At 40.0% G+C, this 12,363-nt stretch overlaps 1 protein-coding gene across 14 annotated transcripts in view; it reads left to right on the top strand.

Moving 5' to 3' along the window:
• The window catches only part of dgkh (diacylglycerol kinase, eta), an 80,022-nt gene that overhangs the window by 32,202 nt on the left and 35,457 nt on the right, over positions 1-12,363 (top strand). For 12 of the 14 annotated variants that reach the window (XM_026145821.1, XM_026145816.1, XM_026145817.1 and 9 more), the window contains one exon: positions 11,331-11,435. In XM_026145821.1, the coding sequence (XP_026001606.1) occupies positions 11,331-11,435 (105 nt within the window). Of the gene's footprint in view, positions 1-10,426; positions 11,065-11,129; positions 11,210-11,330; positions 11,436-12,363 lie in introns of those variants that run through there. The other 2 variants (XM_026145826.1, XM_026145827.1) reach the window with 2 other exon arrangements.

Raw genomic sequence — 12,363 nt, 5'->3', positions numbered from 1 at the left:
TATCAGACATGTCAATCAGCAGTTTCTGGTAAATCAAAGACACTTGGCTTTTCATTGTACCCGTCTTTTCAAGCAGTTTTATGAAATCGTTTTCTAACCCGATTGGTTCTCTTCTAATATTGTCCCAATTCTTATGCTTTGTAATTTAGTCCCTTAACTGGAAATATCTATAGTGGACCCCTGGGGATAAAGCATATTTGGCCCTTAGATGGGCAAAACTTTTAAGAGTATTCTTTTCAAACAGCTGATTGACTGTAATCAATCCTTTCTCCGCCTACCTCTCAAAACTCTAATCTGACAATGATGGAAGAAACTCGACATTTCCATTTATGGGAACAGCTCGAGACATGGTCAAATTCCCTTTTAGCATTTTTAACACTTGGTTCCAAATATTTACAGTGTGCTTGACCCATGGGTTAGTTATTTAAATTTTTTTCTGTGATTTTGGATTGAGAAATGGGAGACTCCGAAGGGAGATACCTGGTAAGGAATACTCTTCCATAGATACCCACTGCATTTCTGAATCATGAATAATCCAGGCAGCCATTGATTTTAATTGAGCTGCCCAGTAGTACATTCTGTAGTTAATACAAAGTAATTTTGTTTATCTTTTATTTAATTTATGTTATGATACAAGGTTCATGGAAACTCTGTGTTTTACACTTTGTTTCACTTGAGATTCATGCAATTTTAACATTTTTTTTCTGTGTCAGCATACTTGTGTTCAGGAGCGATTCTAGAATCAGAGCTTTGGGGGTGCTGAGCACCCAGAGAGCTGCCCAGCCAGGCAAGATAAACTTTACTCGTCACGATGAGACTTCTTCCCTGGCTCTGTCAGTCCCTGCATCCTTAAATATCTCCAGTTGTCCTGAATTCCCTCTGACTGTCTACTTGGTGCATTTAAACCCCTGTTCCTCCCTGTCCTCATTGTCTGTTGTCTTCATCAGTCATCATAATTTTACCATCTCTGTGCAAGTCGGCAAATTTCTTTATTAAATCATAAGATTCTTAAATTCATCAAGTCTCTCTGTGCCTGGGTCCTCGTCACAAAACATGACATCACTTTTTTGAAAAGTCTGTAACAAAACCATCAAATCTGATCAAGGTTATGTAAATGCTGTTAAAGACTACTACTGCCAAAGAACAATGGATTGGAATTAAAAAAAAAAAAAAATCCTAACCTTAATTACTGCGGGAGAATAATGAACGATGCTCATAGTGAGTAAAAAGTAAACTGAGTGCATTTTTTGGACAGAGATTCACTTTTAATGTGTATGTATAATATAATACAGATACATAAAAAATACACTCCAAAAATAGAAGAGTCCTTGAAATGTACAAAATACTATTAAAAAATTAGAAAAATGGAGACACCTTGGCCTTTGGTACGAAGTATACAATGTATGAAAAGATGTTTACTGCAGATACTACTATGGCTCTGCAGTTTTTTTCTTTTCTTTTAACCTATGTCGCCTCACCTTGAGGTTGGCAAATCTGTCTATCACATTTTGGTGTTCAAGTCTCTCAAGCATCTCTTTCTCAACTGACATCACAGCCAGGTGCTGGAGTCTGCTTTGACCCATGGTTCTTCTCAGCCAGGTATGGAGCTGACTTAAGACACTAAATGACCTCTCACAGCTACAGCTGCTAACTGGGTTTGTTAGGGCAACCTGAATTACAGTTTTCACTGTGGGGAAGATCTGATTATCCAGAAGATTGTACAATGTTAACATATCTGGGATGGCACCAGCCTCACTCTTGAGCTTCAAAAAGTTTTTGGCAACCGTGACTTCCTCTGACTGAAGTTCGCTATGGTAATGCAGTGCCAGGGCTGACAACCCAGTTTGTTTTGCAAATTCTGTATAGCAGCTTTAATATGGGACAACATAACTTCCAGATTGTATGAGTAAAATTAGTTGGGGTTTTTTTTCTTTGCCGGTTTAACAGTTTCTGTTTTGCCTGTTAGTATTCCCTGTCTGTTTTCTTACCTGGTTCTTGCTGAACTTGTACTTTCTCCTCATGTTCCCCTCTTTCCTCTCTCCCTCTTTGGACTGACAATCATACACAAATAGTTTGTATTCAATTAGATTTAAAAAAACTATTAAGATCACTAATAAAAAAGTCCTCTCTCAGTGTAATTTCAACCAAAAGGCAAATAACCAAACCACATGTACATCTAATAAAAGATATGAATATTGAAACACTGATCTAACATTATCCTTTATTGACGGATCATTTAATTTTACACTTTTACCTGAATGTGGCTCCGTTTTTTGAAAAAAACTTCCTCATATCCATTATGAACCTGGCTGTCTATACTTTTGTTGTTAAAATGTTCCATCTCAATTAAGTAATGTATGCTTTTTGTATTTTTAGTAGTGTGTCCCACAAACAGCAAATATTGTCAAAAAAAGTAAGAAATCTTTGGGGGTGCTTTGATTCATTCCCAAAAATGGGCTAAAATCGCCCCTGCTTGTGTCCCATTAGAAAACTAAAACAACTGAAAGTGAAACTTATGAACCTCTTAAGACAAAGAGCAAGCTTTAACACAGTGAGTCACTGAAGACTGGTGTTATTGAACCTGTAATGCAACAGAAATGAAGTATAACAAATGCTACTTCCATTTTAGTAACAGTATTGCTAGGTGGCCTTTTCTGTGGGTATTCCAAAGTTGACAGCCTTTTGGAAATGGTGGAGGGGTGTTCACATTCAATCTGATTGCAATAGTTGGACCTCCTATGTGGAAGGGATTCTGTGAAGACAAAAATTTGCACTGGTAAATGCATACACTGATCAGGCATTGCATTATAACCACCTGTCTGTTGTGGTGTGTATAATATTGTGTTGGTCCATTCCTGACTTGTTGAGGCATGGACTCCACTGAAAGTGTGCTATAGTATCTGCACTGAGATTATAGCAACATATTCTTTAAGTCTTGTAAGTTGCGAGGTGGGGCCTCCATAGTTTGGACTTGTTTGTCCACCACATCCCACAGATGCTTGATTGGAGTGAGATCTGAGGAATTTGGAGGCCAAGTCAACACCTCCTCCTTCTGCTTTTCAAACTGTTCCTGAAACATTTTTGCTTTTCTTCATGATGCATTAGCCTACTGAAAAAGGCCACAGACGTCAGGCAATACTGCATCCATGAATGGGTGTACATGGTCTGCAACAATGCTTAGGTAGGTGGTGTGTGCCAAAGTGACATCCACAAGGATTACAGGACCCAAGGTTTCCCAGCAGAATATTTCCTAAAGCATCACATTGCCTCTGTCTGCTTGCATTCTTCCCATAGTGCATCCGGGTATGGTATGTAAAAAAAAATTGCCCATTGTTGGGGCTTTCGGCAGTGGACAGCACGGGGTCAGCATGGACACCCTGACTGGTCTCCATCTCTAGTCACATGCATTCCAACAAACTATGATGGACTGTGTACACCTTTCTATCAGAACCAGCATTAACCTTTTAGGCAGCTTTGAGCTAAAGTAGCTCATCTGTTGGATCTGACCACATGGGCCAGCCTTCACTCGCTCATCAATGAGCCTGACCACTGCAGAATTTTGACCCTTGTCAGACTCACTTAAATCCTTATGCGTCCCCATTTTCCTTGCTTCTAACACATAAACTTTGAGGATAAAATGTTCACCTGCTTTAATATGTCCCAGCCAGTAACAGGTGCCACGATAAAGAGATAATCAGTGTTATTTATTTTACCTGTCAATGTTAGTAATTTTGCCCGATCGGTGTATAAACTTTCTTTAGCATGTTCAACTCAAAGTGACTTTCCTAGAGAACTGGAGAGTTAAAAGTGGGTAGGGCTGCTCGATTATGGCAAAAATGATAATCACGATTATTTTCACTGAAATTGAGATCACGATTATTTGACGATATTTATTTAACCCTTTAAGACCTACTATAGAACCAAGTCCACCAGAGCTTATATTATTTTTTTTACATGTTGTAGTGCCATTTGTGGGAGCATTTCAAGTTGCTATACAACTGTTATAGCCCATATTTTACTAATATGTATGCATTAAGTCCATAGTAACTACATTAATTGCAAAAAAGTGCAATAAACTACAAAAAAAATTGAAAATCGAAAATTGAAAATTTTGTTTTGTTTACATATATTTCTACTTGGAGAAATTTAAGAGGTTTATCCCTCAAAACTTTAAATACAAAAAAGTTGCAAAAAATAGTTTACAACAACAGGAAATTTATTTTGAGTGTCTTCATAGTTTTATTTTGGAGATACAGCAATTTTTATATATTGCAGGAAAAACAAAAAACAATCCTATGATGCAAATTTGCAAAGAAAACAGCATGTGCATCATTTCACTGTGGGAAGTGTTACGAACAGCTGATAGGAACGGCGAAGCGTGTTTCTGGAATATTATGTTTTTGTTGCTGCAAGCGCTTTTTATGCAATTTTTGCAAAGCTATATGTGGAACGAAACCGTGACCGAGGACAAGCTGATGGCATCAGATGTAAGTACAACTCCTCCGGTTTCATATGCAAAACAAATTATTGCGCTAGCTTACACGGTTCAGGTTCTACAGGGATTTAAAAATAGTTACGCAAAACTGAGCGTGCTGCTCTGACCGGCTTTAAAGGGTTAACAATGACTTTTAAAAAATAATATAAAATAGTGTGCAACACCACTGAAGTTTTTTTTACCTCTCTTTTCAACCAGCGGCAGTCACTCTCCTCTCCAAATAACTTCTGCTTAGCTTTCCGAGCTTCCCTCGGGTCCTCTTAATCAGCGGTCTCCAACCTTTTTTGCACCACGGACCGGTTTATGCCCGACAATATTTTCACGGACCGGCCTTTAAGGTGTCGCGGATAAATGAGGGAGGGGCTAATAATCGGCTCAGTCATTTTTAATGATCGTTGAAAGCCCAGATCGTAATCGTGATTAAAATTCGATTAATTGAGCAGCCCTAAAAGTGGGTATCATGTAAGCTTTGTCATGCCATCCATTTTTATATAACTCTGCTGCACTGCATGTGCATTCACACATGGTTGACCCTTAATATGTAATGAACATATTGTCACTGGGCAGTCAGCTGCTTTATAGGGTTTAGTAGCCTCCTACTAAAGTGTGTCTAATGAGAATAACTGACTACCTGATGTTTCATGTTTCTTTGTAGCTTAATGTTGAGATGCATCCAAATGTGTGCATGTGTGCATTAGTACTAAATAGCAATAGACTACAAGCTGTGTTAAATTGTAAGAATTTGGTGTTTTTGTGAGGTAATTGATTAAACAGAAATTCATTTTGGTCTCACTGCTGAGAAAACTACAGTCGCATTCTTATGAGTCAGTCTGAGAAGCATTTTAATAGTATTTGTGTTGAGTTGTCTGCCCTATAAGTCCAACGAGATGTTTTTTTTTATTATGTAGTGTGTAGATTCAGTCTTTTATTACTCAGTTCCTATTGAGCCACACTCACCCTGTAAATGCACTCCATGGTTCACTTGTTTTATATATCCAAAGCAATAAAATATAGAACCAAAAAAGTCTTAGTTTATCAGTTTAGGACATTTCATTTTGTAGCTTAAAGAAAATAATGTTGTTATATAGGTAACAAAGTACATAAGTTTACCTCCACCAGAGCTTTGGCTATTTGAAACATGTTGATGCAAACCAGATGGTCAGTGAGCAACAGAAACCTTTCTATAGAAAGAAAGGCAGTGCAGCACCAGATGTATCATTAAAACCCTAAAATACACATACCCTAATAAACATTGCACACTATACACACTTGCAGCCATAGTGACACGGGTTTGTTGTGCACCTGCTGTTTTCCACACCTTGTAATAGCCTCGGTTGCTACAGGTCTAAACAGGCCTGCAATCAGAAAGACAGAGGGGGAGTTAGGGGTAGTGTCTCACTCATTTTTTCTTTGATGGATGCATTTAGCCCAAAGGCTGTGTGGACTGCACTGTAACACATTTGTCATCTTATTGCTAAAAAGGATGCAATTTAAGAAAGGATTGGAGCTCCACAGCAGTGTATTGCTTACAAGTGGTGTGCATTTGAAATGGTGCATCAAAAATCAGGGAGAGAGCGAGAGGCTAATCAGCTGAAGTCTATGAATATTTGGAGACATTAATAAGTTAGAGGAAAAGCTGCAAAGCTATGTATTTTTCCTCGTGCAGTTTTTACACTGAACCTGGAAAGTATTCACAACACTTCACTTGTTCCATATTTTGTCATGGTACAGCCTTATTCCAATTCCAGCATTGTAAATAAATCAACCACCAGGAACCTTCATAGAGCTGGTTGCCTGGCCAATCTGAGGGATCAGCGTAGAATGGCCCTAGTCATGGAGGTGACAAAGCGCACAATAATAATGGATTGGATTTATATAGCGCTTTTCCAGGCACCCAAAGCGCTTTACAATGCCACTAGTCATTCACTCTCACACACTGGTGGAGGAAAGCTACACTTGTAGCCACAGCTACCCTGGGGCAGACTGACAGAAACGAGGCTGCCATATCACGCCATCGGCCCCTCTAGCCAACACCAGTAGGCGGTAGGGAAAAGTGTCTTACAGAGACAGAGAGCCCGGGGATCGAACCAGCAACCTTTCGGTTACAGATGTGCTTCCCAACCCCCTGAGCCACAGTCGTGCGCTTACTCCAGTGTTGCTTTGTGGAAAGACGAGAACCTTTCAGAAACACAACCATTTCTGTTGCACACCACCAATCAAACGTGTATGAGTGGCAATATGGAAACTACTCCTAATGAAAAAGGTTCATGAAGCGTGGTGGTGGCAGAATCATGCTGTAGGGATGTTTTTTGGCAGCAGGAATTGGGACACTAGTCAAGGTTGAGGGAAAGATAAATACAGCTATATGTCTGTGTAGGTTCTTGGAAAGAAAGCAACCGGATTTCATTACATTTTATGAAGACAAGAGGTGAAACGTCTTTACAAAGCTAAAAAAAATCCATAGCCAAGATAAGAAAATGTTTGGCTACGAAACCACGCTGTGATTGTCCTTGAGTGGCCCAGCCTGAGCCCAGACGTGAACCTGATTGAACATCTCTGGAGAAATCTGAAAACAAGCTGATGCTCCCCATTCATTATTATTGAGCTTCTCAAAAAGACTTGAGGCTGTAATTGCTACCAAAGGTGCCTCAACAAAACGCTGAGCAAAGGCTTGGTATATACATGTAATATTTTTGTTTTTCATTTTTAATAAATTTGAAATAATTTCACTTTGTCAATTTTCGGTATTGTGTGTAAAATTGTGAAGGCGAAAAGGTGAAAAATGAATTTAATACATTTTGGAATAAGACTGTAAAATGATAAAATGTGGACCAAGTGATGTGTTGTGAATACATTCCAGATGCACTATATTATAGGCTGCTTCTTCTTAAATTATTGAAGAAGGGAACAGAAACTTAATAACTGACTGCTTGTGAACTATCCTTCCTAAGATTAGCTCCAGCAGAGCAAACTGCACCTAAAAATGTAACATGTGGATGAAAGCAGGTGTAAAATCTGAGGCTGTTTTATTAGACACAATGCGACACAGTGAGTCAGAGAGAGAGGGGAGGGAGTAATAAGACAGTGCTGTTTCTTCTGAGTAATGGATAATGAAAACACTTGATGATGGCAATGAAGAATGTAACAGTAAATTAAAATATGCACATGAGGTGACCTCAAAGAGAAGCACCAGAACAGAAGATAAAGACACAGCGGAGATGCAGACCTTTATTTATGTTCCTGATTTCCATTTCTGCGTTTTTACAGTATGTGATTGCAAAATATAAGTGCATAGAATTGTATATGTATATCAAAAAGAGATTAATTATGTCTGCACTGTTTTGGTCAAAGTTAGTCTCCAGTAGATTTCTGTTCAGAATTCCTTAAGTGCCTTGTCTCCTCCCTATATAACATCTGTGTCAATGATCTTTTGTTTAGAGGCTAGTATTTCCTCACATATAGATTTCACTGACTAAGGTCCTTAACTGTATACAGAATACATCATTGGACTATTGTTCACACAAGTCTGAGCTGATAAAATAATGGACAGAGGTAGATGCTGCCTCTGGGTTTGAAAGTTACGTTGTGGGCATTGAAGCTCATCTGCTCATTCACAGCTGTATGTATGACCGAAACGGTATGGAGCTCTTTCTAGACCGGAAGCAGCAACATGGAGCTTGGTCTGGGTAGCAGCTGGATGAAGGAAAAACATCACCATCAATAAAATTTCAAAATATATGTTGCTTGATGACAGCAGATACTTTGCTGATACACATGAGCATAGCTAGAAGCAAAGAAAATCTTGTGGGTTTTGGTTTCTTTTTTAAACAGCTTCTGAAATGCAAGAGTGTGATCATGACTGGATACCACTTCGGCATCTGATATACCTCGGACACAGAAGATGTTGTTGTTCCCTCGGACTAGTATCAACAGAGATCCTGCACCTGCTGCAAGAACACAAAGTGTTGCAATGAAACATTTTGCCATCATAAAAGACAGAAAATTATTTTCACATCTAAAAAAATTTTATTTTTCAGATTCACAGTACAGTTTAACTACAAGGTAGAGCATGTTAAGTTATTATTACATAGCAAAACATTATGCTACACAGTAAAGTATTAAATATGAAGTAAAACAAAGTATATACAAGGTGTAAAGACACCTTGTATATACTTTTCTGCATCTTTTCCCCTGCAATCTTTGTGTGTACCACAGAGCCATGGCTCAGTGGCTGAATGTCTGAGTCCCACATCAATGCAAGCTTCAAGCAATTTATAATTCTTAGCTTTTTTTTGATGTATCATAATTCACCACAAACTGTTTCTGAGAAAATGTTGGGGAACAAGAGCAAGAGCTCCTAAAACTAAAGTGACCATTCTTTGTGTTTATATGGATCTATCCTTCCTAATAACACTCCTTAGCCTAATTGTTTAGCATCTGTCTGTGTCCTATTGTGTTGTTAATCTCCCAGGTCATTTGGATGTTTTGTTTCACCATTTGTTAGTGTGTTTTCCTCCTTGTTACCTGTTGGCGTTATGATTCCCAAGCTCTTTAAAAGCATGTGAAGCCAACATGAAAGTCATTTAAACCTAAATCCTTCCAATGGAATCGGAATCGGAAACCCAGTTGTCTCAGTCTGTGACCTCTTTCTTGGTGATTTGTAATTTTAGTTGCTAGTTTTCTGTGTCTTTCAACATAGCTTCATTTTCACTTTGTGAATTATGGGCCCATTTAGAGTGAAAAAGCTTTAGGATAGAGATACCTTGTGAGTAGGGATGGGTACCGGTGTCCGGTGCCATGATGGCACCGGTTCTGACATAAACGGTAGTAACCAGACCGAAAAGCAGCGCACATTTCGGTGCTTTATTTCGGTGCTTTTTTTTCCTGAGCTGTGATACACTTCTAGCCAATCATTTTACGTTTCCCAGGATAGTAGGCGGGGCCAGGTACGTACGTTCAGTTAGAGCAGAGCTACAGATTAAAAATGTCCAAGGCGAAGCGGTCAAAAGTCTGGCTGTACTTCACAGCAAAAGATGCAAACTCAGCAGCAACAAGTGCTTTAAGCTGATACTGTGATACTGTCATAGCGCATAGCGTTTTTTTTAAAAGCCGAGAAATGCGCCGTATTTGATAGCTTGCTGCGAGACCTCACACTGTGCACGTTGGGTGTGGTGCCTGTTATCGGACCCGGAGCAACATCCCCCAAAAACCCGAAGAATAGAGTCCTGGCCCCTAGCCCTGTCAGTGTAGCAGAAATGATGAGGATGATGATGGCAGCAGAAGCCGTTCTTCTCTGCGTGAGTAGCTTCATGTTGTTCGAGTGTAATTTACGTTGAGTAGGCTAACCACGTTATTACATTAATGCATGTAAGGTGAACTAGCAAACATCATCATAGCTACATGCGGCTGTCCTCTTGTTTGATGGCAGATACTCCCTTCACCCTGGACAAAAAGGCTAAAATGACCAAAGAAAAAGTGGGAAACAGTTAAACATGAGAGGTTTTTGGACAAAGTTTGTGTTTTTTTTCCATTGTTTAAGCACTGCTTCCAGCCAAGAGTGATACCATATATGCCCCATAGCTGCAGAAAAGGCTAACATTGTTATCTTTTTACAAAAAAAACAAACAAACAGCTGAACATGAGAGGTTTTTGGACAAAGTTTGTGTTCTCCATTCTTTAAGCACCGGTTTGAGCACCGTTTAAGCACCGGCACCGTTTCAAAAGTACCGATTTGGCACCGGTATCGGATAAAACCTAAACGATACCCATCCCTACTTGTGAGTAATAAGTTCCTACTAATGATGCACTAGTATTGCTTGTTTGTCACAGTTGGTTTTAAAAATCAAAAATAACAATGAATAAAACATTTAACTAGAGGCAGTATCAGACAAGTAATGCTGTGCCAATTTTCAAGTTATTGTGGCTATGACCATCTTATCTATACAGTCTACAGATTTCACAAGCAGCTTCTCTGTAGACAGTATTTTAAATTTAGCTCTTTATTTTTACACTTTGTTTTCCACACTTGTCCAAAAAGCAGACTGGATAGCTCAATAAATGAATTACATGGTTTTAATTATTATCTCATTTGGTAATACAGTCCACTTAAAATATGGCATTTGTATTTAGTGACCTGCTTTAGACAAAGCATTTCTTGCAGATAGAAAGCTAGTGGTTGGAGCAGTTTTAGTGCTGTGAGATTATCTTGTGTACGTGTGTGTGAGCCGTGCCTGTATTTCAACTCTCTCCTCTCACTAATGTAAATCAAGATAACACACTGTGGGAAAACAATGACTTGGAAAGAAATGGAGAGAAGGAATTTTTAAGATGAGTGAGCATAAATAAGTGATGGGCTGTTGAAAGGGTGCTGTTTGTCTGTAGGGTTATCTACAGGCACTGTCCTTTAAACACACGAACACACACACACACATGCTCACAAGTAGAGGACGAGAGAGGAGGAGGCAACGGGAGAGAGAGAGGCTCTTTGCCTTTAGTGAGGCTCTTTGCCTGTCAGCACATATCTGCCTCAAAGCCTCATGAAGAGCTGGGAAGAGACTTAACTGAAGAAGGTGTGAGTGAGCTAGAGTTAATGAGAGACAAAGAGAGTGTATGTATGTAAGAGAGAGAGAGAGCGAAGGAGAGAGAGAAAGAGGGAGGGGGGCTTTACATCCTTGCTCTCTCTTAAAGACAGAGCCGGTTGTTCTCCACTCAGAGGTACCGCAGGCTGAAGAGGAAAGAGCTGGAAACATTAAGCTCTGTTTCGCTTGCGCTGTCTCGCTGTTTAGCCACAGTATCTGTCTCACTCTCTCGTACCTCCTCCCCCCTTTGCCTCCAGGTGATCACTCCGTTCCGTAGGCTCATCCTCTGTGCTGAGAACAGGAAAGAGATGGAGGACTGGATCAGCTCGCTCAAGTCCGTCCAGTCCAGAGAGCATTACGAGGTAAGGTCCAGTTCAACAGATTAAAGTGTGTGTGTGTGCGTGTGTGTGTGTGTGTGTGTTTGTGGAGGGGAGGGGGGGGGGGGGGGGTGTTGTTTGGCAGTTTTGGGGATGGGATACATAGAAATGCGGAGTTCAGATAGGGCTGCAGCACATGCATAAGCACGCCTCCACCCGCATGTTGTCACATGTTCGACACTGGGCAGAGTAACAGTAAGAAAAACTGTATTGGCACATCCTATTCTCCCAAGTGTTTTTTCTCCTTATGACTTTCTAACACAGAACATACTCGGTAGATGCCTATTTGAAAGCTTTTTTTTTCACTTCAAGCCAGTATTTCTTGAAGAATCTAGAAAACATGTTACCAGCATCAAAACTGATCGTAACTGCTCAGCGTATTCCACTGTCAACAGAATATGTTAAGAAGACTGTAAATCCTGGCTGTGCACTGACAGCGAGGTGATGTGGCGAGCACAGGAAGAAAGCTGTGCTGCATTTTAATGCCTTTGATTTGAGAGGGAAATCTTATATAAGACCCCATCCCTCACCCCCTTACTGCACTGCAGTGCTGCAGCAACCCCAGAGCTCACACAACACAGGGAACACACATGTTCACACAAACACACGCACACAGACACACAAGCATGCGCACTCCTGCCAATATGTCCACACAGCAGCATTTAATTGCTGTATCCTTTTATGTGACACTGTTAAAGAATGCAAGTACCCCAGTTTGTAAGCACCTGTTAGAGTTGTACTTGTGAAAAACCAATTATATCCAGGACTGCGCCAACTACTGCAGATGCAACACCCACATGGGTACACTACACTGTGGCTCCACAGTAGGACCTCTCCATATACTAATGTGTAGAGGCATCCAGTTCATCTGACCTGGGTGTGTAGCTTTTTGTAAAAGTCGTCACTCTAACAA

Source organism: Astatotilapia calliptera, chromosome 16 (genome assembly GCF_900246225.1).
Source record: "Astatotilapia calliptera chromosome 16, fAstCal1.2, whole genome shotgun sequence".
Lineage (NCBI taxonomy): Eukaryota > Metazoa > Chordata > Actinopteri > Cichliformes > Cichlidae > Astatotilapia > Astatotilapia calliptera.
The sequence above is the reverse complement of the archived record's forward strand: the minus strand, read 5'-3'. Positions and strand labels throughout refer to the sequence as shown.